This window comes from Chanodichthys erythropterus, chromosome 22 (assembly GCF_024489055.1).
Source record: "Chanodichthys erythropterus isolate Z2021 chromosome 22, ASM2448905v1, whole genome shotgun sequence".
Lineage (NCBI taxonomy): Eukaryota > Metazoa > Chordata > Actinopteri > Cypriniformes > Xenocyprididae > Chanodichthys > Chanodichthys erythropterus.
In genome coordinates, this window is record NC_090242.1 from 29,407,786 (window position 1) to 29,434,778 (window position 26,993).

At 37.3% G+C, this 26,993-nt stretch overlaps 2 protein-coding genes across 4 annotated transcripts; both read right to left on the reverse strand.

The window, feature by feature from the left end:
* Positions 1–313: 313 nt before the first annotated feature.
* On the reverse strand, positions 314–26,292 carry coro6 (coronin 6). 3 transcript variants are annotated; one of them, XM_067376660.1, is made up of 11 exons: positions 26,105–26,292; positions 22,247–22,446; positions 16,631–16,753; positions 13,424–13,553; positions 13,082–13,260; positions 12,820–12,939; positions 9,271–9,375; positions 9,049–9,194; positions 7,423–7,480; positions 7,028–7,255; positions 319–620 (listed from the first exon to the last, which is right to left on the reverse strand). In XM_067376660.1, the coding sequence occupies exons 2-11, from the start codon at positions 22,442–22,444 to the stop codon at positions 450–452; spliced, it is 1,458 nt and encodes a 485-aa protein (XP_067232761.1). In that variant the 5' UTR covers positions 22,445–22,446; positions 26,105–26,292; the 3' UTR covers positions 319–449. The 3 variants fall into 3 exon arrangements, with proteins under 3 accessions (XP_067232763.1, XP_067232761.1, XP_067232762.1); XM_067376661.1 differs by lacking the exon at positions 319–620 and adding an exon at positions 4,333–5,583; XM_067376662.1 differs by lacking the exons at positions 22,247–22,446; positions 26,105–26,292 and adding an exon at positions 20,944–20,993 and having other exon boundaries at positions 314–620.
* On the reverse strand, positions 933–4,284 carry LOC137013070 (protein ABHD15). The gene has a single exon (XM_067376663.1). The coding sequence runs from the start codon at positions 2,357–2,359 to the stop codon at positions 1,394–1,396; it is 966 nt and encodes a 321-aa protein (XP_067232764.1). The 5' UTR covers positions 2,360–4,284; the 3' UTR covers positions 933–1,393.
* Positions 26,293–26,993: the final 701 nt, after the last annotated feature.

Here is a 26,993-nt window from a genome sequence, read left to right on the forward strand (position 1 = left end):
ATGTGAATATGTCAGAGGGAGTTGAGATCTGCCGTCTTCGTGAACCTAAGATGGGCCTTTCTTTCCGGAGCAAGGTTGACCTCCTTCTTTTGGACAGTATAGCACTGGTGCTATGCCTCAGGCCCTGGCTGCCATGATGTGCAATATCATCCTTGAACCCCTTCTTCTCTTCTACCCCTAAGAAATCAGCAACTACCCTAAAGTATTCCAACACCAAAAAATGACTCCAGGAAGTAGTACCTCCATGTCTATCCTTGTGAATAAAGCCGCAGTGGCCTCCCTGTTCTGTTATGGCCAGCATAAAGTAAGGGCTATTATGAAAAAGTGCCTCAGGTACAGTAGAGAGAGGTGGAAGTAGAGGATCATCTCGGCTACACAAACAGAGCACAGGCACTGCCACTTCGTCTGCATCTCGCAAAGGTTCATTCTTCTCCCAGTAGCTTGCCCAGTCAGGCTTTGTTGATAATCTTGAACTGTCCTTTCCAACATGGTCCACTGAGTCTGACATTCTGTGAGCCGACTGCTTCGTAGCACAGAACATGAGCTCTTCCACATCTCGCAAAGAGTTGCAGTGTAGAATTTTTGCTACATCCATCACAGAGCTCAAAGCAGTGGCGTACCTGTGGAAGGGGTCAAATGTTTAAATTCAATGAGTTTGTAATTCTAGTTGCCTTCTCTCGTGGTAGTTCTGCACTATGACATCTTATAGTGCATAACTTGGCTAGCAGGTTTTGTAATTTGACTGTTAACCCAAAAATAAACATTATCATATACTGTTGTTTCATACACTACACAAATTTGACACTGCACAGAGCGATCATTACTCATGAATGAACACCAGTTTGCCTATGGTTTCCGGCTTTTGTCTAAAATCTCCATTAATTGTCCCAAGTGGAAAATCAGGGCTAAAATCGTGCGTGGGCAGCATAAGAGAAAGGGAATGGATTCATGCTGTAGGCCAAGGGTGCCCAATCCTGTTCCTGGAGATCTACTAACTTGCAAATTTCAGATCCAACCCTGATCAAATACGCCCGCCCGTTCGGTTGAGCTTGATCAGGGTTGGAGCGGAACTTTGCAGGAAGGTAGATCTCCAGGAACAGGATTGGGCAGCTCTGCTGTAGGCCATCATAAATGGCCATAAATGGCCTAAAATTAGTCCATATGATTTGTGTACCAAGTTTTGGCGATCATTATTAAGGCTCACAAAATTCAATGTCTCGCAAGGTTTGACATAAGTGATGCCTAATGGCATAGGATGTTTCTTGAAGTACAGATGCAATTTTACCGCATTTTTTTGGTTGATTTATTTCTTTAACCACTACAGCAGTCTAGAATATACATGCAAGATAACACCGTCATTAAAGATCAAAGGTCTACATTTATGTGTAATCTGCTACCTGTTTATTTGAAGCTTGCGATAGATGAGGGTTATCCAGTGATAGAGCCAAGGAAGCTCATACTCAAACCACAGTTGTCCATGAAACACAGGAGAGATGCAGGCAGCAGCCATCAGGTGTGAAGAAGAGCCACATTCCCCAAGATATGACAGCAGTAACCCTGAACCTGAGCCCTCACTTATTGCAAGCAAAGTTGAGGATGGATGATGACTCCGCAAGTATGCTACCGCTTGCACAAGGTCAGAGGGATTTCCGAACTCCTGGTAGTGTGGAGTGGTCAGCGGGCAACCACCTTGACCACGTCGATGGAACACCACTGGATAGAAACCCTGCTGCAAAGCCTGGTGGCAGAGTCTGATCAAGTGTGGAGTCACTCTGCCCAGGGCATTGGGAATTATAATAACAATAGCCGGATTGCTAGAGTGAAGGCCCAGAACTCTTCCTCCAGGATGATGATCCCTTTTGGTCTGAGCTTGTTGGTCTGTCAGACTCACAGCCCAGTCCAGGGCCACAATACCCCCGTCCGCTAGGAGAAGGTTATCCCTTTTGAAGCGGACACCTCCCTGAAGTTCAGCACCTTCCTTTGTGGGCCACATGAGATTGGTGATTATCTGAAGATGAGGGTCGGCCTGAGGCCATCTTGCCAATGGAGGCTGGGCCAAAGCATAACAGTGTTTCTTCAGGTGGTTGGCAAGGGCCGTGGGTTTACAGATCAGTCTGACCTCTGTCTGGCATTCTCCTATGAATTCAGATACTGGAATATGTGGCAGTTTCAGGAGTCTACAGGATATAATCCACATACAGCGACCACATTGCTGAACAGTACTATCTGCAAGATGGCGGATCCAGTTCCATCGAAGTAAAATCTTTACCAGGATCAGCATTAGAGAAGGTAGCAGGCAGAGAAAGAATTCCCACATTGCTGAGACTGCTCCTGGTCTATCGAATGGCACAATGAACATACCTTAGCACTGAGGTTGGTGGGCAATGGTTTCCTCAAGTGAGCAAGTGGAAAACTCAAGAGCTTTAAACCAAATGTTCTGTTCTACTCTCACTAGTGCTGCAGCCTAAATGGACTTGCACCTCCTCCCCTAGCCATAGCAAACATCTCTACTCCCCCTTCTTCAGAAATCATTAACAATACTTTGATCCACAGACTGTTTTTAACTATAGGAAGCAGTCCATTCGCAATCTAATGGAACTAATGGTTTTACTACTTGAATGTCTGAGTTAAAAGCCATTCTTTCCTATACTGCCATCAAAACCCACTTCAAGTGCTGTGGAGGTGGAGTGCATTGACTATTAACAGTTTGATATAGGTATGAGGATTGAGGATATTGCACCCAAACCAGTACCCTTTGTTCCTGGGTTGTTTATGTAATAGAAATGAGATAGCTGTATGGTCCTATAACAAAAAAATGAACTGAGAAACTGCTATGTGACTAGAAATAAATTATCTAGTCTCAGGAAAAGTAATTACCCATGGTGAATGTGTGGTATGTGTCTTTCCATTTTTATGAGTAAGTAATAATGCATGCAACATTTTGTACAAAAAGGGTTTTATTCAAACCATAAAACTCACAAATTATCCTCTACATAAAACAAAACAATGTCTTTGGTTTTGATATTTTGATGCCTTTTTTCTAGAATAATATTTACATTTTGAAATGTTAAACAGAGGCCACATGAGTTTTAATTCTATTGGTCAAAGCTGGAAAGGCAGAGGCGTGTAAAGTGAGAGGTTAGTAGCAATTTAAGAGTCAATAATGCAAGCACTCCTTACAGAAGAGGGACAAATGAAGACATGCGGTCTATGCTAACATTCTTTTGCTTTTTATGTCAAATCATATTTAGATTAATATGATTTGATATCTGTGAATAAAGATTTTGCCAGGAGCCACCGGCAATAATAGCAACAAAAAATGAAGATTCTGTTCTCATTTACTTGCCTTCATGTCATTTAAACCCCATCTGATTTTAGTAAAGATGTTTAGCATAATGTTCAGGCTGTTTTCAGTATAATAAAAGTTGTCTTGATGCTGTCAAGTTTCACAAAGGAGAGAAAAACAAAAACAGTATAACACTAATACAAACACTCATGCACTATATTCCAATTCTTCTGAAGTTATGGTCTATATACAGTTTTGTATGAGGACCAGACCAAAATCTTTTGTAGATCTTAAAGGGTTAGTTCACACAAAAATGACATTTCTGTCATTAATTACTCTCACTCATGTTGTCCCAAACCCGTAAGACCCTTGTTTGTCTTCAGAACACAAATTAAGATGTTTTTGATGAAATCCGAGGGTAAACAGCAATGACACATAAGCAGCAATGACACTGCATCTTTTGAGGCCCAGAAGGGTATTAAAAGAAATCGACAAAAATGGTCAATGTGACTACAGTGGTTCAACCTTAATGTTATGAAGCGACGAAAACACTTTTTGTGCGCAAAAACTTTTTCAACAATATCTAGTGATGGACTATTTCAAAACACTGATTCACTTCGAAGCTTTATGAATCTTTTGTTTTGAATCAGTGGTTCGGAGAACCAAAGTCACGTGATTTCAGTAAACGAGGCATTGTTATGTCATAAGTCTTTTGAAATTTCAGTGGTTCATGTGACTTTGGCAGTTTGATACATGCTTCGAACCACTGATTCGAAACAAAAGATTCCTAAAGCTTTGAAGCTTTATGAATCAGTGTTTTGAAATCGGCAATCACTAGATATTGTTGAAAAAGTCAGTATTTTGTTTTGTTTTTGGGCACAAAAACCACTGTAGTCATGTTGACCGTTTTATCGATGTCTTTTAACACCCTTCTGGACCTCAAAAGGTGCAGTTCATTGCTGCTTATGTGTGGATCAGATACACATTTTTGATTTCATCAAAAATATCTTAATTTGTGTTCTGAGGACAAACAAAGGTCTTACGGGTTTGGGACAACATGAGGGTGGGGATTTAATGACAGAAATTTCATTTTTGGGTGAACTAACCCTTTAACTATGATTTGTTCAAATATTTTAAAAACACAGTCATTTGTGCAAGAACCAATAATCTTCCTGGTCGCTGACTTTAGACCTGGCGTGATGCATGTTTGTTCCTCACACAAATCAATCGTAAGGCTTCAGAACACTTGGAATATGTAGTGCATGAGTCATATGGACCACTTTTATGTTGCATTGTTTTTGAGCATTTTTGACCTTTGGAGCTCAACAGCCCCAGTAATCATTTACATTCACTGTATGGAGAAGAACAGCTTGGACATTCTGCAAAACTTCTTTTATATTTTACTGAAAAGTAAACAAAGTTTGGGACAACATGAGGGTGAGTAAATCCTGACAGAATTTTGATTTTTTTGGGTGCACTGTTCCTTTCCGATGAAATGGCAGGAAGGGATGTGCAGAACTCTTACTGAGCTCATTACTGTCCTGACGTATTCTAGTCATGCCATAGATATTGTTTGGCCAGAGCTGACTAAATAAGAGCTATATATGCTACCATCTGATCCCAATTCCTGTTCTTTACAATGAGGTATGTTCACACAGAGACTACCAAAGACACTGTGACTGTTAACCGCTACAGGACGCTGCAGCTACATTTCTTCTGTCATTCTTTGTCAGCATTTCAAGGTTAAAAAGCGGTAAGTGCATACAAGGATTTGTAAGTCATAAAATGAAGGTGGTCTTGCCTACCCTTTACATAGCTGACATAAATGCTTCCTGATATGATTCCTTAAGCATTTAAGGAATATAGCTAATATTGTGTAATACTACACAATATTAACAATGTTACTACAAAGCATCAGGAAAGCATTATTAGTGCCTTTGCAAAATTAAATCTCCTAATGCTCCAAAATGTAACTTCTATAAGTGATTCATTCACATTTAGAAAGAGCCTGTGAAGTCAAGTGGCCGTCGAGCCACTTGAACTGTAGTTACAGTGTTGATAAAACTAAATGATAGCTGGGGTGAGTTGAGGTGGCTTGGCCTATCTGTGCTCTTACTTTAGTTGTGAGAGTTAGCAGTGAATTGGGCAACGTGCACAAGATGAGTTAGTTTTATTCAGACTGTGCCATTAGTGTACTTAGAGAGCTTATTCTCCAAGTCACAGATTCGCTTTTCCTGAGAGAGAACTGTGGCCTTCAGATTTTGGATCTCCTCAACAAGCTTCTCCAACAACTGTGGCTAGAGTTTGAAAGATATGAAGAGAAAGCGGGGAAAGAAAGGATGGCAGATGGAAAGAGGAAATAGAACAGAAGAGTAGTGGAAAGAGGATGAATAAGAGCAAAAAAGAGAGGGAAAAAGCAAAAGGGCAAGTCAAGGACCGACTGAATCAGGAAATGGAAAGACATGCTCAGCTTCTAGGGATGGGAATCGAATTGTTGAGTTTTACCGTTTTCGAATCCATTCAGCCGATCTCCGGTTCTGGCGGTACCACTTTTAGCATAGCTTAGCATAGTTCATTGAATCTGATTAGACCGTTAGCATCGCGCTTAAAAATGACCAAAGAGTTTTGATATTTTTCCTAAAAAATGGCTGCAGCAGTGCAATTATATTACGCAGCGTCTCTCACAAACGTCTCCATGGTTGCAAGGCACGTTCCCTGTGCAAGCAGGGGCTCACGGGCGCTGCGTAATATCATTGCACTGCTGCAGCCATGGAACGGCAGCAAAGTTCCTTGATTATTACGCCTGAATGAGAGTATAGTTCCTAGCCATATAGGCCTAGAAAATCACAACTTTTCATTTTCTGTCGGTCTTAGTACACGATTTAACTACAGAAGAGTCAAGTTTTAAATAGGAAAAATATCAAAACTCTTTGGTCATTTTTAAGCGTGATGCTAACGGTCTAATCAGATTCAATGAACTATGCTAAGCTATGCTAAAAGTGGTACCGCCAGAACCCGAGATCGGCTGAATGGATTCGAAAACGGTAAAACTCAACTGTTTAACTCTAGGGGAGTTGGAAAATGAGCCTATTTTCAAAAAAAGTGGAGTGTTCCTTTAAGAAAAACCTGCGCACACTAAACCACTGAAACCGACTCAAAACTATGTAGTATACATACCAGACCAGTATGTGGCGCTGTAATTCTGCCACGGAGATACACTAAAAACGGAGAAGAAAACTTGAACCATGCGCATAAACCTTGTGATGACATCATCGTTTGACAAAATATGCGGACTGGTTGTACACACGAAAACGCAAGGGTGTTGTTTTCAGATTTATCCACTCTGGGACCCCGTATCAAAAAAATAATTGTTTCAGGCTCCCAAAATGCCAGATCTGTCTGGATGAAACGCCGATACGATACAACATTTTTATGTATACAACTAAACGTGTCTTCGTGCGGATGGGCTCTTAGTCAATAACATCATATCAGACATGAAGCAACAGCGAAAACATTCATCTGCCGGAGCATTATAGGTTCTAAACCATAGAAAACACTGTTAGGGTATGCTGGTATGGCATTCCAACGTTTTAAAAAAATCAAATAAAACAAGCCCAGTTCTGAATAAGATTCCCAGTCCTATTTGCTTCTGAAGAAGTGTTGATAAAAGGAGGTGGTGAAGGAACAAAAGCCATGAAAGAGACATTTCAAGATTAAGATTAAGCAAGATATTCTACTCACTGGCAAACTGCTTCCATCTACAGCAGACATGCTTCTACGTGTTGCAGGTCTGGTGTCTAGAACGTTCTTCTTGGCCACCTTTAGCTCTCTGCTCTTTGGAGGGACATAGCCGTCCCTCATGGACACTAGTATGGGGTCTGCGTCTCGTCCATCCATCCATTCTTCAGGTTCTAGAGCCGGATCTGGACCTGCTGTGTCTGGATACAGATCATCCTGGAACAGGTCCGACTGGAATCATAAAAAACAGAAAGAGAAAGAGTTGACTGGATGAACAGATTTGACAAATTTCTTCATAAACAATTACCTACTTTTGTTTCCAATACTTCTGTTTTGTTGGGGTTCTGCTCATAGTCATTCAGAATTAAAATGACTCTCAACAATGAGCAAGTGCTTACCTTTCTGGGTACTGTCATCATGATAGGCTCACACTTTCTCTCATGGAGTTTATATAATCTATATGATGAAAAAGAAAAGGTTCAATGCTCGATGTGAATGTTTAGAATAATGTATTGATGAGTTGTGCACAAGAATACACAAAATGAGTATTGAAAAAAGAGTAGTTTTATATTGAGACAATATGTTCAGACAAATATGTTGTAAAGACCAGAATGATATGAAGTACTAAACCTTACAACAAAAACACATGAAGTAAACTACCATTTAAAAGTATGGGGTTTATGCTCATCAAGGCTACATTTATTTGATCAAAAATACAGTAAAATCAGTAAAATATTATTACAATTTAAAATAACTGTTTTCTATTTTAATATATTTTATAATGCAATTTATTCCTATGATGGCAAAGCTGGTTTTTCAGCAGTCATTACTCCAGTCTTCAGTTATATGAAATAATTTTAATATGCTGATTTGGTGCTCAAGAAACATTTCTTATTATTATCAATGCTGAAAATGGTTGTGCAGCCTAATATTTTTGTGTAGACAGTAATACATTTCTTCAGGATTTTTTGATCAAAAGTAACATTAAGCATTTAGATTACCAAAGTTTTCTGTCAAATAAATGCTGTTCTTTTGAACTTTCTATTCATCAGTTTAATGCATCTTTGCAAAATAAAAGTATATTTTATATTATAAAAATATATATTTTTAATAATATATCTTTAAAAAGAAAATCTTCTGACCCCAAACTTTTTAATGATAATGTATGTAATGATAATGATAAGTATTTGAGTATACCATATATTAAAGGGTTAGTTCACCTAAAAATGAAAATTCTGTCATTCATTTCTCACCCTCGTGTCGTTCTACACCCGTAAGACCTTCGTTCATCTTCAGAACACAAATTAAGATATTTTTGTTAAAATCTGATGACTCAGTGAGGCGTCCATTGACAGCAAGATAATTAACACTTTCACAGATGTCCAGAAAGGTAATAAAGACATATTTAAAACAGTTCATGTGTACTTTTTTGTGTATTTCAAAACACTGCTTCATGAAGCTTCGAAGCTTTACAGATCTTTTGTTTTGAATCAGTGGTTCGGAGCGTGTATCAAACGGTATCAAACTGCCAAAGTCACGTGATTTCAGTAAACAAGGCTTCGTTACATTATAAGTTTTTCGAAATTTCAATGGTTCACCACTGGGGGGCGTGACTTTGGCAGTTTGATACTCGCTCCGGACCACTGATTCGAAACAAAAGATTCATAAAGCTTTGAAGCTTTTAAAGCAGTGTTTTAAAATCGCCCATTACTTGAAAAAAGTATTCTCATCACTTTATAACATTACGGTTGAACCACTGTAGTCAGATGCAGTAGCTGTCTGGGCATCTGAAAGTGTTAATTATCTTGCTGGCAATCCAGGCCTCACTAAGCCATCAAATTTGACCAAAAATATCTTAATTTGTGTTCCGAAGATGAATGAAGATGTTATGGGTGTGGAACGACATGAGGGTGAGTAATTGATGACAGAATTTTCATTTTTGGATGAACTAACTCTTTAACTCAACTAACACATTTCAATGGATCAATATTCCAAATCAACAAGTATAATCATGCAAAATTGACCTGGCAATCTCACACTTGCTGACATCCATTCCTCTCTTGGGCATGAAGCCCATTCCTCTCTGTGGCTCCTTGCTACTGAATGTGCTGATGTAATGCACATAGGGAGGCTCCTCTGTGATCTCAAAATACCGTATACTGCTGTCACCCTGTGGAGACACAGAGACAACTTTACAGTGCCAGCTTGAGTATGATAACAAATGAAGATGAAACATGGAGTCATACCTTGCCACTGAGATACACAATGTTAGTGTCTGGATCATAAAAAGGCAATAAAACTCCATTACTTGTGTCCAACTCCAGTAATGCTATGGGCTCTTCAAAATTAGTCTAAAATGACAGAAATGAACACCACCAGTTATTTGAAAGAAAACCAGGATGGTAAAATCAATCTGATAATCACATATAAAGGTAAACTGAACAATAATGAATTATCATAGAGCCTTAAGAGATAGTTCACCCAAAAATGAAAATTCTGTCATTATTTATTCAATCTCATGTCATTCCAAACCCATAAGAGTTTGGTTAAAGGTGCAGTAAGCAATTTCTGAGAATCACTGTTGAACACTTGAGATTTGCAATCAACCCAAACAAAAAAACGCAATGCAAAAGTGGATGTCTCTATCATAGCAGAAGCGAAGCAAAATAATGCTACACAAAAAATAAAGTGAAGATGATGAACAAACGGAATTACAACAGGAGTTTACAAGCAGGAGCTTGTTGTTAAGGCAGGAACACACCAAGCCGACGGTCGGCCGTCTGGTAGTTTTTGTTCGTCGGCCGACTAAGTTTTCTCAGTGTGTTCCGCACCGTCGGCTGAAGTTGGCCCTCGTTGCCTTTTTTTTGGCCGATCAGAAATGTTGAAGCGGCATCGGAGCTTGTCGATCCGTCGGGCCATCTGATCATTCTGATTGGCTGTTCAGATACTGCCACCTGCTGGTTCGGAAAGGCATTTCATCTCACGCAGGCGCAGAACTGACATGCTACTTGGCCGTCTAGTGTTGGTTTGGTGTGGCAGGGCAACTTTGGACACAGGCGCTGCCGACGTGAGCCAACCCCCCAGTCTTCTTTTGTTGCCACTAGTTTGCCTTGGTGTGTTCCGACCTTTAGTTGCCAGCAGCAAAACCAATGTTACTCACGTATGGAGCAGAAAATCAACCTTGCCGTCCATTTTCAGGCATTCCTGCTTACAGTAGGTCTGTTCAGCACTGGAAAGCTTTTCTAATATTAATGCAGGTCCTAAAGCTCTTGCCTGATCATAAACCTTTTTTTTTTTTCAGTGATAAGCCTCTGATCTAAAATGTACCTCTTGCTCACTCTTTCTCCTCAGCCATCAAGAGTGGATAATTCCCCCTACTGCTGAATGGCTACAAGCTTGTTGTGGTGCTCGGTCCAATCCACTTTTAACAGCATTTTTCAGAAATCGCTTACTTTACTGTACCTTTAATCTTCGAAACACAAATGTGACCTGATCCAGCAAAATGAGTCACAGTGACCCAAATTTCAAAATTGAGATCAATGGAAAGATGAGACAATAAGCTTTAAAATGATATCCTAGTCAAAGTCATGCCTTGAATGGTTTTAAAGATATACCAATTTTAATTATGAAAATCACTTTTAAAGTTTTTTGCCCGTTTTTTTTGGTGATATCTTTCAAAATCCATTGCATTTAAAGGGATAAACTATTTATTTTACAGCTTAATTTGACCAAAGACATTTATATATATATGATTATAATATATAAATGCTATTAAACCAGGCTGAAGCTCAAATTATTTGAAAGTATTTATTTGAATTAACCCTTTAAGACCTGAAGGCTTATTTAGAGTTCTTTTTTTTTTTCTGAGCGACGAAAGACTCATAACTCCAAAACTCTAGCAAGGAGAGTCAAAAGGTAGGTATCATTTGATAGAAAACATTTTAAAATTTAAGAAAATATAAATTACATTACATTTGGACATTTTCTTGCTGAGAAACAGCTGATAAAAGACAAAATATATATATAATTTTTTTTAAATCATTTTTCTGTTTTTTATTTGACATGGAATAACTCAGGAACACAATAAGATAGCTAAAAAAAATATTTTTTTGGTGATGCTCTCCTATATGTGAGCTGCATCTGGTTCAAATTTCGTGGTGATAGCATAAAGAATAGTTTGAAAAATTGTTGTTCATTTTTTCCGCATCCAGGTGGCACCAACGGGCGGTAAACTCCGGTTTAGAGGTGCTTCTCAGCACTCGTTAGGAGTTTTTCAAAATGGTTAGATGCATTAAAAAGATGAGATTCTAAGCTTTAAAATGATATCTATTTTGTGTTATTCCACGTTGAAAAAACGATCATGGATGGGTCCGGGAACATTGGATACACACTGCATCCCGGAGAGATGAGAGACATGTTTTTCGCCAAGTATGTTAAATCATTTCGTGAGTAATATCTTGTGATCAACGCAATATATTATATTGATTTTGGATTCATTTTAATCTTGAGAATCTGCTTTAAATATTTATGTGCGAATTATACGAAATATAGCGAAATATACATACTTGTATTCACTGTATTCACGCTGTGCTATTTGTTGTAAACGCATATTCAGACTCATTAGAGGGTGAAAACAACACAACAGAAGCATGTTGGAGGCTTGATATGAAAGTTTAAAGTCTTTGGTTTTGTATGCAAAAATAATTTTTGTGCTACCTATATGGATTCAATTTTTATTGGCTTTTAAAGAGAGACACGCAAATGGGAGTTTTATTTTATAAGGCGCGCTAGTCTGACAGGAGGATGGCTGGACCGATCGCGTGCCTGTCAGTCGAAACGGGGCTTCCCATTGTTAAAAATCAGCGTTTAGGTCAGTGTGTTTACATTTCTAAGCTTTTTGATTGGTTCTATACAACGTGTAACACCATATTCGTAAAGCAGAGATAATGACGTTTCAGGGGATACCGGGAAATGCTCATAAGTGACGAGAGTTGAGAAGTTCATTTCCAGCGAATTTAGTAAAACCATGTCAAATTTAATAGCCATTTAAATACCTTTACTCAATTATCTGGACTACAAAACTTTGGGAGATTATTTTTGAAAGTCTGTTCTTTGAAATTAGCTTTAAAAAAAAATAATCAATTTTTTCATTGTTTTTCCACATTATCGGCCCATATCTTAAAATAGAACGTTGCGACTTCCGACTCATTTCGCCAGATCGGGTCACAAATTATGATATTTTTGATGCAACCTGAGAGGTTTCTGTCCCTCTATTGAAAGTCTAGGTAACAAAAACTTACAAGCTCCAAAAAAGTCATAAAGGTGTTGTAAAGTAATCCATATGAATTGAGCATTTTAATCCAAGTCTTGTGAAGGGATACAGTCACTTTATATGTTAAATAGATTTAATTTAGGCTTAATTTACATCTAAAAATTGATCAACACATATATACAGAGCACATCACATATGGTAAACAGAAGCTCAAATGTGAGTGTGTGATGAGTCCTTTTTTATGTGAATAAAAGCCTAAATTATATCTGTTCATCATATACATCAATCATATCAAGTCACAAGACTTGGATTATACTGCTTGATTCATATGGATTCATTTTTCAACAACTTTATGTCCTTTTCGGATCTTATGATTACTTGGACAGGCTTTCATTAAAAATATCTTAATTTATGTTTTGAAGATTAACCAAAGTCTTATTGGTATGGAACAACATGAGGGTGAGTATATGATGACAGTATTTTCATTTTTGGCTGAACTATCCCTTTAATTTTGCTCCATTACCGGATCCCACAGGCCAAGCTCCCTCTGGCTCATCCTGGTGAAACCTGTGGTGAAAATGTTGCCCTCTTTGGTAAAAATGGCTCTCATTGGCCGGATGCCCTCATGTGGGGCTAATCTCTCCTACAAGAGAAAAAATAAGTTCACTTTTACCACCACATCTCTGTTAATTAATGTGTCTGGTCCAAGTTTACCAACAGGTCTGTGGTTTTCCTACATACATATATGCCATAATACTTACCAACAAACATGCCATAATACTTACCGCCACCACTTCGCTTTTCCGGGGATCGCACACTCGGAGGCGACGGTCCTTGCAGGTGGTGCAGAACAGGCTACCATTGTAGTTCCAGCTGACGTTGTAGATGAGATCAGGATGGTCATCCATTGTGATCAAGGGTTCTCCAGTGCCCACATTCCAGATGATGATCAGATTATCACTGCCTGAGACACAAGCACACTGAATTGAAGCCATCTTGCATGGCGAGAAAACTTTTTCAAATTTATTTACATTAAAACAAATTAACCTTATTTTTATACAATTAACTATCTGTTAAATGTAAGCTGCTGGTGTCTATTAAAGGCAGTAATGCAGACTGATCTTTACCTGCAGTGAGGAGTATGTTGCGAGCAGTGGGGTGCCATTTGATGATGCCCACACGTTTAGAGTGACCCTCCAGCACCACAATGGGCTCACTGATGGGGCGAGAAGGAGTGTGGTCAGGGATCTGCCATACCTGGGTGAACACAACTGTATTAAAGCAACAGTTCTCAACCAGGGGGCCACAGCAAATTTCCAAGAATATATATATTTTTTTATATAATTAATTTGAATTTTTTGCAACATGTATGGCTTATACATTATTACTGTGTGTTTGGCTTGATAATGGATATGAAAATGCATGTAACATGTAATGTTAATTATTGCTGCTGCTGCAGAGTAAGTACGGGACTTGCTATTGCCAATACATACATGACATGCTGCTGTGAGCAAGTAAGATATGCTGCTGCTGTACAATATAGCATACATGAATTACCCATAGCAGATCAATACAGGTGGAGCTGGGGAAGGTGGAGGGTTTCTGAAAGCGTGCTGCACTGCTATAGCAAATGCTGACCAAGTATTTGAATGTTGAGCAGCGAGCTGATGTTTATCTGCTCACCCCCAGGGCATCCAAGATGTAGGTGACTTTGTTTCTTCAGTAGAACACAAATGATGATTTTTAACTCCAATCGTTGCCGTCTGTCAGCCGTATAATGCGTGTCAATAGGAACTCCATCTATGAGAGTCAAAAAAACACGCACAGACAAATCCAAATTAAACCCTGCGGCTCGTGACGACACATTGATGTCCTAAGACACAAAACGATTGGTTTGGGGCGAGAAACCGAACAGTATTTATATCATTTTTTACCTCTAAAACACCACTATGTCCAAATGCGTTCAGCATCCGGTTAGTGAGGTCAAAAAACGCGTTCTGATGACGGAAGTGATCTCTCGCACTTTGCTTCAATGAGTGCGAGACATCACTTCCGTTGTCAGAGCACGTTCGGACCTCACTAACCGGATGCACAGGGCAGTTGGACATAGTGGTGTTTTAGAGGTAAAAAATTATATAAATACTGTTCAGTTTCTTCGTGTCTTAGGACATCAATGTGTCGTCACGAGCCGCAGGGTTTAATTTAGATTTGTCTGTGCGTGTTTTTTTTGACTCTCATACATTGAGTTCCTATTGACACGCATTATACGGCTGACAGACGGCAACGATTGGAGTTAAAAATCATCATTTGGGTTCTACTGAAAAAACAAAGTCACCAACATCTTGGATGCCCTGGGAGTAAGCAGATAAACATCAAATTTTCATTTTTGGGTGAACTATCACTTTAAATTAATTATATTAATAATTATATTCATATAATTAATTTAAACAATTAAAATGCAAGCATAATTATGCTTAAACAAACTGGTTAATATGTGTACAATAAATTATTTTTAAATTTTTCTCTAGTTACATAATAGAATAACATAATCAGCCCCCCAATTAAACTTTTTGGTTATAGATAAACTGTATATTGGTTTGCAGTATGTTGTGGGAATGTTCCTTTGGTGTTTAGTGAGCACAGCAGCAATGCCATTGCCAGTACAGATGACAGCTGCAGTTAACCTCCACTAACAGCAGTGCATACGATGCATGCCATGCATGTTTGTAATGTAGTGTAATGAAATAGCTTTAATAGCATTCATATATTATAATACATCTTTATATCGTCTTGCTCAACTTTGGGGAAATGCATCTGATAACTGTTTTCAATACATTATATAATACTGTCAGTAATTATACATTTTTGTATGTCAGTATTTATATATTTCAAGATGTCTGAATATCATTACAGTAGATACAAAACATCAAACCAAGTGACATCTGCAAGCAAATACTTCTAGAGCTTTTCTCAAAAGTAACTTCACATTTCTGAGCTATTTTGACAATGAATCTTAATGGATGTGTGAAGCCAGTTCTCCCCGGGTTCACACAGGTACAAGTGTATCTCATTACACTGACTATGAACATGTCCCACTAAAGTTTCCAGTGTCCAAATCCTGTTTGTCTTAATTTTGATATACACTGAAAGAAAACTTATTCAGAAATAAATATTTATAAAGAAACAGCAAGTGACATTGAATTAAACATGACATTTTAAAGTAGAAAGACTGAAATTAGGGCTGTTCAATGATAACCGTGGTTATCGTGTACAAAATAAGAGTCTGTGTTTACGTAATATATGCGTGTTTGTTTTGTGTATGATTATTATGTATATATAAATATACACACATACATGTATATATTTAAGAAAAAAAATATCTTATATTTCTATACAAATATTTACATTTATATATAATTTAAATATATAAATATATTTATATATTTATACATACATGCTTATATTTCTTAAATATATACATGTATGTGTGAGTATTTATATAGACATAATAATTATACACAAAACAAACACACATATATTACGTAAACACAGACTCTTATTTTGTACACGATAACCACGGTTATCGTTGAACAGCCCTAACTGAAATAGTATAAAACATACTCCAATAATGTATTTAAAACTTTGAAAAATTATTTTTTATAGTGCATTGTTTTATCATTTAAAATCGAAATCCTTTTGTGAAATATTTTCTAGAAAAAAGTGTGCCTATTTTACCTTTATGTTACTACTCTACTCAAAGCTCATAATCACAACTTCTAAGCTGGAAATTTTCAAAGAGCTCCTCCTATTCATTTAGCCATTGAGAGTTTCGCCACAGAAATACATAATTCCCAGTACGACGACATGAAAAGCTCTGAGTAGAACATCACGTGTTGTCATCTTGAAATTGCGCTAATTATGACATAAACAACAGCATAAGTGTCCAAATACTTTATGGTCACTGTATACAGAAGTGTTTGTGCATGAGGAGACGCACGTGTTCCAGTGTGTGCTGAAAATGAAATGACTCATCCCTATAGACACCTCAGGCCCATCTTTCCTTGTCTGTCATTACCACTGGCTTATTTGTGAACAGGTTTCTGGCTAAGAACACCTATCTTACATGTGTTTATAAATACCAGCTCCTGTCCCATGCCCAGACTGTTAACTCCAATCATCACCCTTCATATTAATACTAATGCCAGTCACTGTGATCTTTCCCTTCAGTGTGAGCAGGTATATATATGTGTGTGTGCATATATGGAGACATGCTTCACAAGTCTAGTGGCTGGCAGGCCATGGAGATGTTTATGAATGTCTGTCATGATGATTACCATGGCAGTGGTGTCTTCAGAGCAGCTGGCCAGGATGTTGTCATTGTGAGGACACCAGTCAATGTCCAGAACAGGCCCTGAGTGTCCAACCACTAGAGGGTAGTTTTTGTCCACTCGACCCATCTATAACATATAAAAACAAAGGATAATGTTAAGACTTGATTGATTTTCAAAGAAGTCTCTTCTGCTCACCAAGCCTACATTTATTTGATAGAAAAAAAAATTATAAAGTAAAAATAGTAACATTGTGAAGCATTATTACAATTTAAAATAACTGTTTTCTATTTTAATATATGGCAAAGCTGAATTTTCAGCATCATTACTCCAGTCTTCAGTGTCACATGATCCTTCAGAAATCATTATAATATGCTGATTTGGTGCTCAAGAAACATTCCTATTATCAACATACTTTTGTGGAAACCACAATACATTTTTTTCATGATTCTTTTATGAATAAAGCTCAAAAGAACAGCATTTATTTGAAACAGAACTCTTTTGTAACATACATTTCTTTATTGTAACTTTTGATCAATTTGATGCATCCTTGCTAAATAAAAGAAATCATTTATTTCAAAATAAAATCTTACTGACACCAGACTTTTGAACACTAGTGTATACAGCTAAAAACTTTTAGCATGCAGCCCTGTCACAGCATAATTTCCCCCCATTATTAAATGAAAGATTATTATAATTGTGACACCCATGATGAAACATTATTTGGCCCCTTTCTACAAGTCAAGTCAAGTCAAGTTTATTTGTATAGCGCTTTTCACAATACAGATTGTATCAAAGCAGCTTCACAGTGATAATAGGAAAATAAATGGACAGAGATTGTTTTGGCTTTACAGCATCTCTAGGAAAAAGTTATTATCGAGCTAAAATACGATTTTGATTGAATCACTTTCGTTGTAAAAATCGCTAATTATTACCTTAGGGGCCGCTTAAATGACACCTTTTTAAATGAAAGCAGAAGACGCCCAATGCTTTCTTGCCGTTCGTTTACGTGTTTAGTCTATAGGTATGCGCGTTTAAATGTGTATGTGCGCAGAAACGTGGTCTTTCTTTACAAATTCTGGCCCGCATAATACAGAATTATTAGTCGTTTCCGCGGATCCATACGATCTGGAATCATTTTGATAACGTAAGGAGAGGGAAGGAGGCTTTCGCAGGGGATAGTTTAGTTGACACTTCAGGGCTGCATTGTCATCGTGTCTAGGCGCAGGTCCTTCATCTCCTCTGGATACGGCCTGGATATGGCAGACTACAGTAAACCTCAGGATAAACTGAGAGAGACTAATATTAGCGTAGACACCATTCTTCTTACGATGTTATGGGAAGTGTTCCCAGTTCCTGCTGACCTAATTTATGCAACCTATCAATTTACATGATTTGAATTATAGAAGTTGATAATGTGTTATGTGTATGCCAGGTTGAAGAGATGTATTTTTAGTCTAGATTTAAACTGACTGAGTGTGTCTGCTTCCAGAACAATGCTAGAAAGATGCTCCAAAGCTTAGGAGATAAAAAGGAAAAGGATCTACCACCTGCGGTACATTTTGATATTGTAGGTATTGTCAACTGGCCAGAATTTTGAGTTCGCAATAGACGTGAAGGACTATGATGTGTTAAAAGCTCTCTCAAGTACTGGGGAGCTAAACCATTTAGTGCTTTGTGAGTAATCAGCAAGATTTTAATATTTATATGATGTTTATTAGGGAGCCAATGCAGTGTTGACTCTAGCTGCTGCGTTTTGGACCAGCTGGAGTTTGTTTATTAGGCGGGCAGGGCAACCACCCAGTAAAGCAGTACAGTAATCCAGCCTTGAGGTCACTGATGCATGAACTAACTGTTCTGCATTTGTCATTGAGAGCATATGCTGTACTTTAGATATATTTTTAAGATGGAAGAATGCGGTTTTACAAATGCTAGAAATGTGGGTTTCAAATGAGAGATTGGTATCAAAGAACAAACCCAGGTTCCTAAATGATGACGAAGACTTAACAGAGCAGCCATCAAGTGTTAGATGATTATTATGTGCTGAGGTTTTTGGTCCAATAATTAGAATCTCTGTTTTTTCAGAATTAAGTAGTAGGAAATTGCTAGTCATCCAATTTTTTATATCAGCTATGCATTTCGTTAATTTTGATGAAAATGACATCTCTTTGTTTACTACTACAAACTGATAACTGTAAGATAAGTATGATTTGAACAATGACAATGAAATTCCACTAATGCCAACATAATTTTTGAGTCAATTTAAAAGAATGTTGTCGTCGATAGTGTCGAATGCAGCACTAAGATCCAGTAACACTAATAGAGAAATACAGCCATGATCCGGTGATAAGAGCAAATTATTAGTAACTCTAATAAGAGCCGTCTCAGTACTATGGTACGGTCTAAATCCTGACTGGAAATCCTCACAGATATCATTTCTTTCTAAAAAGGAACATAGTTGTGAGGATACTGCCTTTTCTAGTATCTTTGACAGAAAAGGTAGATTCGAGATCGGCCTGTAATTGACTAATTCTGACTAAGTGACTAATACAGTCCAGGGCTGCGTTTCCCAAAAGCATCGTAAGCCTAAGTTGATCGTAGCTCCATTGGTGGCAATGGAGCTACGATCAACTTAGGCTAACGATGCTTTTGGGAAACGCTACCCTGCTCATTCCACTTTCATCAAATTTTACAGAAATTGAAGGCTGTGTTCATCAAGCTTAACTATTCAACCCTGTTACCAAAGTAAAAAAAAAAAAAAAAAATTGAATATTTCCTTTAATTTATGGGGCAACAAAACAATTTATTTGTTCGTTCATTCATACATTTAATGTTTAGTGGTACAAAATCACACAAATCAGGGTTTTAAACATTTAAAACATGCAGATGTATCCCAAGTTTTGTTTCACAGTGTTGCAACAATAAAACAGCTCATTTAATAATTAGTTTGATGTCAACATTTTCTGAAGGTTAAGCTCCGCCTTTCACTGACACACACAAACTTCTTGTTTGTTTGATTTTTCAGCCAGATTTAGGAAAGTGCCTAGCATGTATTTCTAAACTGATGTTATCAAGGCATATTCTGTAAATGATTTTAGTTATTCTATAAGGATTCTGATGTAACTTTGATGTCATTTTGTTATTCGCGTTGAGCTAATGGGAGCACGTGTTGGCTCTGTGTTCGACTGCTCCTTCTCCAGTCACTCCCCTTCTCATACTCCTGGTGTATATTTATAACCCTGTGATGAGGCGTTGAAAAGGGAGTTTTTCTTTTGGCCTGCCTGAGACTGAGCACAGGGGAGATGGCTAGCTGGGTATTTATAGCGTGTCTATCCAGGACTGCTGATATATGCTCGTGACTCGGCAGAGAGGCTACAGTAAAAGGGCATTAACTGATGGACCCCTAGAAAATCGAGACAAAAATTAAAAAAATTGATCCACCGATGTAATACGCTGCTGTGGCTAAACAAATTATGTTTGACTTTGATTCGTCTGACAAATAGGAACAAGTACAAACAATCTAAGATGTTTTAATGTCAAACTCAGCATCTCCACATGAGTTTACCTACATGGCCTCTCACACACTAAAAAATGCTGGGTTGTTTCAACCCAAGTTTGGGTCAAAAATGTACAAACCCAACCGTTGGGTTAAATGTTTAAATGCATTTTTTAACCCAACGGTTGGGTTTGTCCATATTTGACCCAAATTTGGGTTGAAACAACCCAGCATTTTTTAGAGTGTATTTATATGAGAACTAGTCCCAAATGTAGCTATTAGAACATTTGTTTTACAACGTCACTCATTTTATAACAAAAATATCAAACCAAGAAATATTACACAATATTATTAGCCTACTATTTAAAATTCAGCCTACTTGTCTAAACAAATTTCGACAGTTTTGGATGGCAAAATGTGGGATCATCAGTTAATATGATAAATTATACTACTTGTGTGAACTTCACTTAAATGACCACAGGCACAACTGAGAGTAATTAAAAAATGAAAATGGTGCTTTAAATTGTTGATTAGCTCTAGTCTTCAATGTGCTATTGGGTTAGTATATATGACATATACAACAAGCTGTTTTGCTACATAATGGCAATGTTTTGCCATCAACTGCTTGTTCTACAGACTGGATGCACAAAGTACTGCTAGAGATGCTAGAGATTTCGACGGCTTACAAAAGCCTTGGCCACTAAAGATACATTTTTTGCACTCTCATCTAGATTTTTTTCGCCGAACTGCAGAGCAGTGAGCACCGAGCACGGCAAATGATTTTTAAAGTGTTATATAAACAGGATAAGTGACAGGTACTAACCACACAGGTGAATGTGATTCCACCAAGTACAACATGTTCCTGGATCAGCATCTTTGTTGATCCTGGAACAGCATTCCAAAAAATCAATGAGATTTGAGGGACAAGTTTAGAGTTTATGTCAATTTTTGGCTTACAACCAGGGTTAGTTGCTTCTATATCAGTGTTATTCATCTATAATTTCCCTCTGATTTTAGGGATAACTTATGGGTAGTTAAGTTTAGGGGTGGGGATATGGTTAGGATTTTCAGGCTGAAATGTTGTTCCAGGTTCAACAAAATATGTTGATACAGGAACATGTCTTACTTAGCAAATCACAGTGACCAAAATAGTAGACCAGTGTTATCTAATGCAACGACAATGAGGCATTCTAAGTGTCCAAATATCTGTGAAATCCATTTATTTGAAATATAAATATTTTGTAATATTATACATTTATTTACTGTAACTTTCCCTTGCTGAATAAAAAAATGATTACATCATATGATTACATTTGTCAGTGTCAGTTTTACTGAAGGTAGAAATAAATATGGGTGCATTCTGAAGAAACCAGCAGATTCTATAAAGTTTACAGATGACATTAACTTAATAAACTATTAGAAATCTGATGTCGAAAAACGTACTTACTATTTTCATAGTTCCATCAGTATTTCTGATCAAATATTATAGATTATAAGATACATGGACATATGATTTTCAAATTGTCATAATGATTTCCATTGCTTTGCTGATATTGCAATGCGAGCTGCTAAAGTTCAACAGATAAGAAGCGATGGCAATGCATGATGGGGATTACATCAACTCACAAACGCTTACTTATCATCTCTAAACTCAGCTGTGGTATGTCACAGAAGTAGTTTCAGACAACATATGCAAGTTGTGTACTCTGTTTCCATGGGTCCAAACCTTTGCCTCCATGAAGGTGAAATGGAAGCCCTGTGGGGGATGGGCACCCTTAACATGAGCCACGGTTGACACTCTTGAACAAACATACCCATAAATATAGCCCCATGAAGATGAAAGAATAGACAAAGGGGTTGCACTTTATTTCGACAGTCCACTTTAGACATTCTACTAACTATAAGTAACTTTGCAACAACATGTCAACTAACTCTCAGAGTATTAGTAGAGTGTTATGTTAGGGTGAGTACCAACAAAGGTTTTTTGACATACATATAACATGTATAATGTCCATTATATTAGGACCACAGATTGTATTATTGTACCTTGACAGTCCACTACCTCTAAAGACAAAGCAGAGCACTGAACTTTACATGTTCCAGTAGTCTCTCCTCAAGCCGCTTACCTTCGAGAGAGGCAGGACCAGAAAGGCTCCGCCGCCACTGGATTCCACTATAACTGCCAGAAACTTTGGGTTAACTGCGCAGAATGAGCTGTCCCATGTCACTTTGGAAACCCGAATATCATCATAACCTTGATCCGCCTTCACCGCCTGCCCAAAAACATGCCGGAACTTACTCTGGCGCACAATGCTGCGACTCATAGCTGTGATAAACAGAGAAAGGGTGGAAAAGCATCAAACGTATATACTGTATCATCATATTGTATACAAAATAGCCTATATTATGCATACAATATTTGTCTGTTATTCTTATAGTAAAGGAATACTTTACAACAAGGTTTATTTGTTAACATTAATGTATTAAAATTAAAATTCTGTCATTAATTACTCACCGTCGTGTCGTTCTACACCCGTAAGACCTTCGTTCATCTTCGGGACACAAATTAAGATATTTTTGATGAAATCCGATGGCTCAGTGAGGTCTGCATTGACAGCAAGATAATTAACACTTTCAGATGCCCAGAAAGCTACTAAAGACATATTTAAAACAGTTCAGGTAAGTACAGTGGTTTAATGTCATGAAGCGATGAGAATACTTTTTGTGTGCCAAAAAAACAAAATAACAACTTTATTCGACAATATCTAGTGATGGGCAATTTCAAAACACTGCCTCAAGAAGCTTCGAAGCTTTATGAATCTTTTGTTTCGAATCAGTGGTTCGGATCACGTATCAAACTGCCAAAGTCACGCCCCCCAGTGGTGGACCATTGAAATTTCGAAACACTTATCATGTAACGAAGCCTCGTTTACTGAAATCACGTGACTTTGGCAGTTTGATACACGATACAAACCTCTGATTCGAAACAAAAGATTCGGAAATCTTCGAAGCTTCATGAAGCAGTGTTTTGAAATCGCCCATCACTAGATATTGTTGAATAAAGTCGTTATTTAGTTTTTTTGGTGCACAAAAAGTATTCTCATCGCTTAATAACACTAAGGTTGAACCACTGTAGTCACGTGAACTGTTTTAAATATGTTTTTAGTAGCATATTTGATTTGATCTGAAAGTGTTAACTGTCTTGCTATCAATGCAGGCCTCACTGAGCCAGTGGGTTTATCAAAAATATCTTAACTTGTGTTCTAAAGATGAACGAAGGTCTTACAGGTGTGGAATGACATGAGGGTGAGTAATTAATGACTGGGAATTGGGTGAACTAACATATAATACATTAATTAACCATGAGCAATACATTTGTTACTGTATTTGTAAATCTTTGTTAATGTTAGTTAATACAAATAATGTTAGTTAATACAAATACAAACAACAACAGTTTATATTAATTCACAGTGCATTAATTAATGTTAACCAATACAACTTTTGATTTTTATAATGTATTAGTAAATGTTGAAATTAACATTAAGACTAATAAATGCTGTAGAAGTGCAGTTCATTATTAGTTGATGTTAACTAATGTAGTTAACTAATGATAACTAATGAACCTTATTGTAAAGTGTTACCGATTGTGTTGACTATTGACTATTGTTTGTTGTTTATTTCCCCTTTTTAACATGTCATTTAAATAGATTCTGTTTTTTTTTTTAAATAAAACTTACATTTTCTGAGTTCATGAAACAGATTTTTCCAAAATACAAATATACTGCAACTAAAAGGTTAGTACAAAATAAATGAGAAATGTGTGGCTGACGAGACACTAAAATGTAAACTTGTATGTTGTGATTTTTTTTTCACATTAAAATGTATTTATCATAGTAATTATCTTAATATTTTAATATTGTATTGTAATAATTGTATTTAAAAACATATATTATGTTAATGACAGTAACATAAATGATAAAAAAAACATTGAATTGCTTTATTAATGTCAGTAAGATACATTACTTGGTCCTCCTCAAATACTGGCCTATTAATACACAGATTCCTTTTAAGATTTACGTAATATACTCATAATTAACATTGAACACATTGTTATAATTATTAATAACAGTAATAATAATTCAAGAATAATAAGTAGGAAATATTAAGTGGCAGGGATAACTGTGATAAACATATTACTGTACATTGTAGTGTAATTATCTATTCTTTTAAAATCCATATTTTGTTCAGTCATATGAGAGAGTATTAACTGTGGAAATTTCAACAGGTCATTGACATAAATAAACAGACACACATTCTGCCTCACCAACACAAAGCACCCTAAATAGCGCCTATTAAATAACAGAGAACAAGCCACGGCTGGGCAAAAGCTTAAAAACATCAGAGAGATCAAGGAGTGTTGTAACACAGACTGAATAATAAAGTCATCAGTTTAACCCATTAGAAATTAGCCACAGGGAGGAAATCACTTTCATGTTTGACCCTCCTGAGGTGACAGCAGAAGTTAGCTTTACAGGATAAAAAATAAATATATTCTGAGGTAAGAAAGTAAAATTTCACTTATAATACGATTGTGACGGGTATTCTGGGGTTAATGTTTGTTTTTGCACTTGTTTAGTTTAGTTTCCTGTGTTTGGGTTTCCTTGGTTTTTCATTGATTGATTACGATCTGCACCTGGACCTATTTCGTTGATTAGTTTGACGTGTGTTATTTAAACCCTGATTTTGTTCAGTTCATTGCCCGTTCTCGTCAATATTATATTGATTGTTCTGTTTTATGTGTATTCTGAGAAGTGTTATTTTGAGTTGGTTTTCATTAAACTTTCACTGCTTGCGATTAAATCCAGCATTTTATTTCTCAACATTGAAATCAGCGCTGACAATGATGTGCAATCATATTGATTAGTCAACAAAGTATGAGAAGCCTTTGATAAAAGATTTATATGATAAACTCTATGCAAATTTTCCTTAAAACCCTTTTAAGTGTTATCCTTCCACTAGAATATATAGACCTTGACATAACAGAACAATGCAATGCAATAATAATAATAAAAAACAAAATAAAATAATAAAAAATATGATAACGTTATGGCTGCAGCCCAGTGATATACCGAACTGGTGTGAGCTGATCCTATTTCATTCATTTTAGGACCAGAACTATACTTTTTTTTTTTTTTTAAATTGATGTTAAATGACATAACTGGTTCTTGATTGATAACTGAATCTGATTTTTTAGAGCTTGTAGCTTTTACATTTCTGTATGGCTATTTTCAATTAAACGGTTTGCCATATGTTTAGGCTACTATTTTTGATTAAAATTTCTGATTAACACAATCCATGTTTATAATTTAAAACATTCATGTTTTCTACTAGCTTTAGGGGTAAGTACAGCAGCACTGCACTGTTTGTAACTTCAACATTCATGACTATTTTCATTTATAGCAGAAAAATATGTTAATATCAAAGTTTGAGACACACACAATTAAACGTAATTGACACTGATACTACACCACATGGACAGAGTTGTTAAACCCTCTTCAGAATGCAGTATCTTTAAACCACATAACAGTTTGTCCCATGTGAGAAGGCCCCGTCACTGTCTTCAGACACGGTCACTTTCCTAATATAGTCATGCCAAACTAACCATGTGTCTCCCCCTCTGCCCCCTCCAGACATTATCCTTCCAAATTTACAAAAGGGACAGAATGAAACTATGCCAGTGCCACTGTATACCGCGTCCGATATTCTTCACAATAAGCTCCGCGCACACCTGGCCTTTAATTATAAATATTTCTACAGCAACTCAATGATCAAGAAGAACGTGCTGCACTGATAGGTTATGATGATGTCACAGCCTTACGTAATAGCAGAACAGAACTTTACAAAACTAGACAAGGCGCGTGTCGTCACAATGCAGCATTCCATCATGAGGAACTGCGTATCTGTCAATCAAATGAATCACTTACCTCTGTCTTTGGGGAATATACGCTGATTTTGTCTTTAGATTTGCTCTCCCCCTTTCTCAAGACGGTTAACGGCTCCTCTGGACGCTGTGTTTTTGGAAGTCTCTCGTTTATTCCAGGTCACAAACTTGGTACGGACTCGCAGAACTAGCGCGAGTTCGTCCTCACTAGTTGTTCCTGAACATAGAGAGAGAGAGAGAGAGCGATGGATTGGAGGGACTGGATAAGTGCACAGACATGGTGTATATGCTATGTATGGCAAGCCATTTCGACAATTACCCCTTGAAAAATAGGCAGTGGTGGACAAAGCTGTAACCATGTCGTGAACATTGGGGGAGGGGGGATTTGCAGTCAGTGTTAAAGGTACAATATGTACAATTTTTGCAGTAAAATATCCAAAAAACACTAAGCTAGTGTTATATATTTTGTCCAGCTGATTACTAACAATATCTCTAATGTTTTCAACGACTTGTAAATCATGAGAAAATTCCCATTCTAAACAGTGACACAGGGCAGTGCAGTCGCCTGTCAATGACATCAGTTACCTTTGTTACCGCCTTTACTGACGTAGAAACCACATGACAACAGTGCCGTGGACAAATGCGGAAGTAGTGTCTAGCGTCCAGCAAACCACTAGCTTGCTTCAAGCAGTTCCTTATTTACTTCTTGCACGTTTTATGGTGGATTGTGTTAATTATTTATGGAACATAATTACTGTTTACCATCTGCCGCTGGTTCTGTCGACAAGGACAGCTCCTGTAAACTCATGACCGGAAAAGCGGAAGCGGCGCCGGCGACTGTGTCATAATAAAAGTCCCGCTGCTCGTGAGGCGTGTGTTGATCAATCGCTCCAGCTCCTCGTTCAGCTCCCGCAACACTCGGTCCTGCTCTG

Excerpts from the sequence above, each read along its gene's own strand:
- LOC137013070 (XM_067376663.1), bottom strand. The coding sequence starts at position 2,359 with ATGTTCATTGTGCCATTCGATAGACCAGGAGCAGTCTCAGCAATGTGG.
- coro6 (XM_067376660.1), bottom strand. The coding sequence starts at position 22,444 with ATGAGTCGCAGCATTGTGCGCCAGAGTAAGTTCCGGCATGTTTTTGGG. Across the intron at positions 16,754-22,246 it reads TGGTCCTGCCTCTCTCGAAG|ATGGGTCGAGTGGACAAAAA; the intron begins GTAAGCGGCTTG and ends TATATGTTATAG. Across the intron at positions 621-7,027 it reads TAGATGGAAGCAGTTTGCCA|GTACGCCACTGCTTTGAGCT; the intron begins GTGAGTAGAATA and ends CCCCTTCCACAG.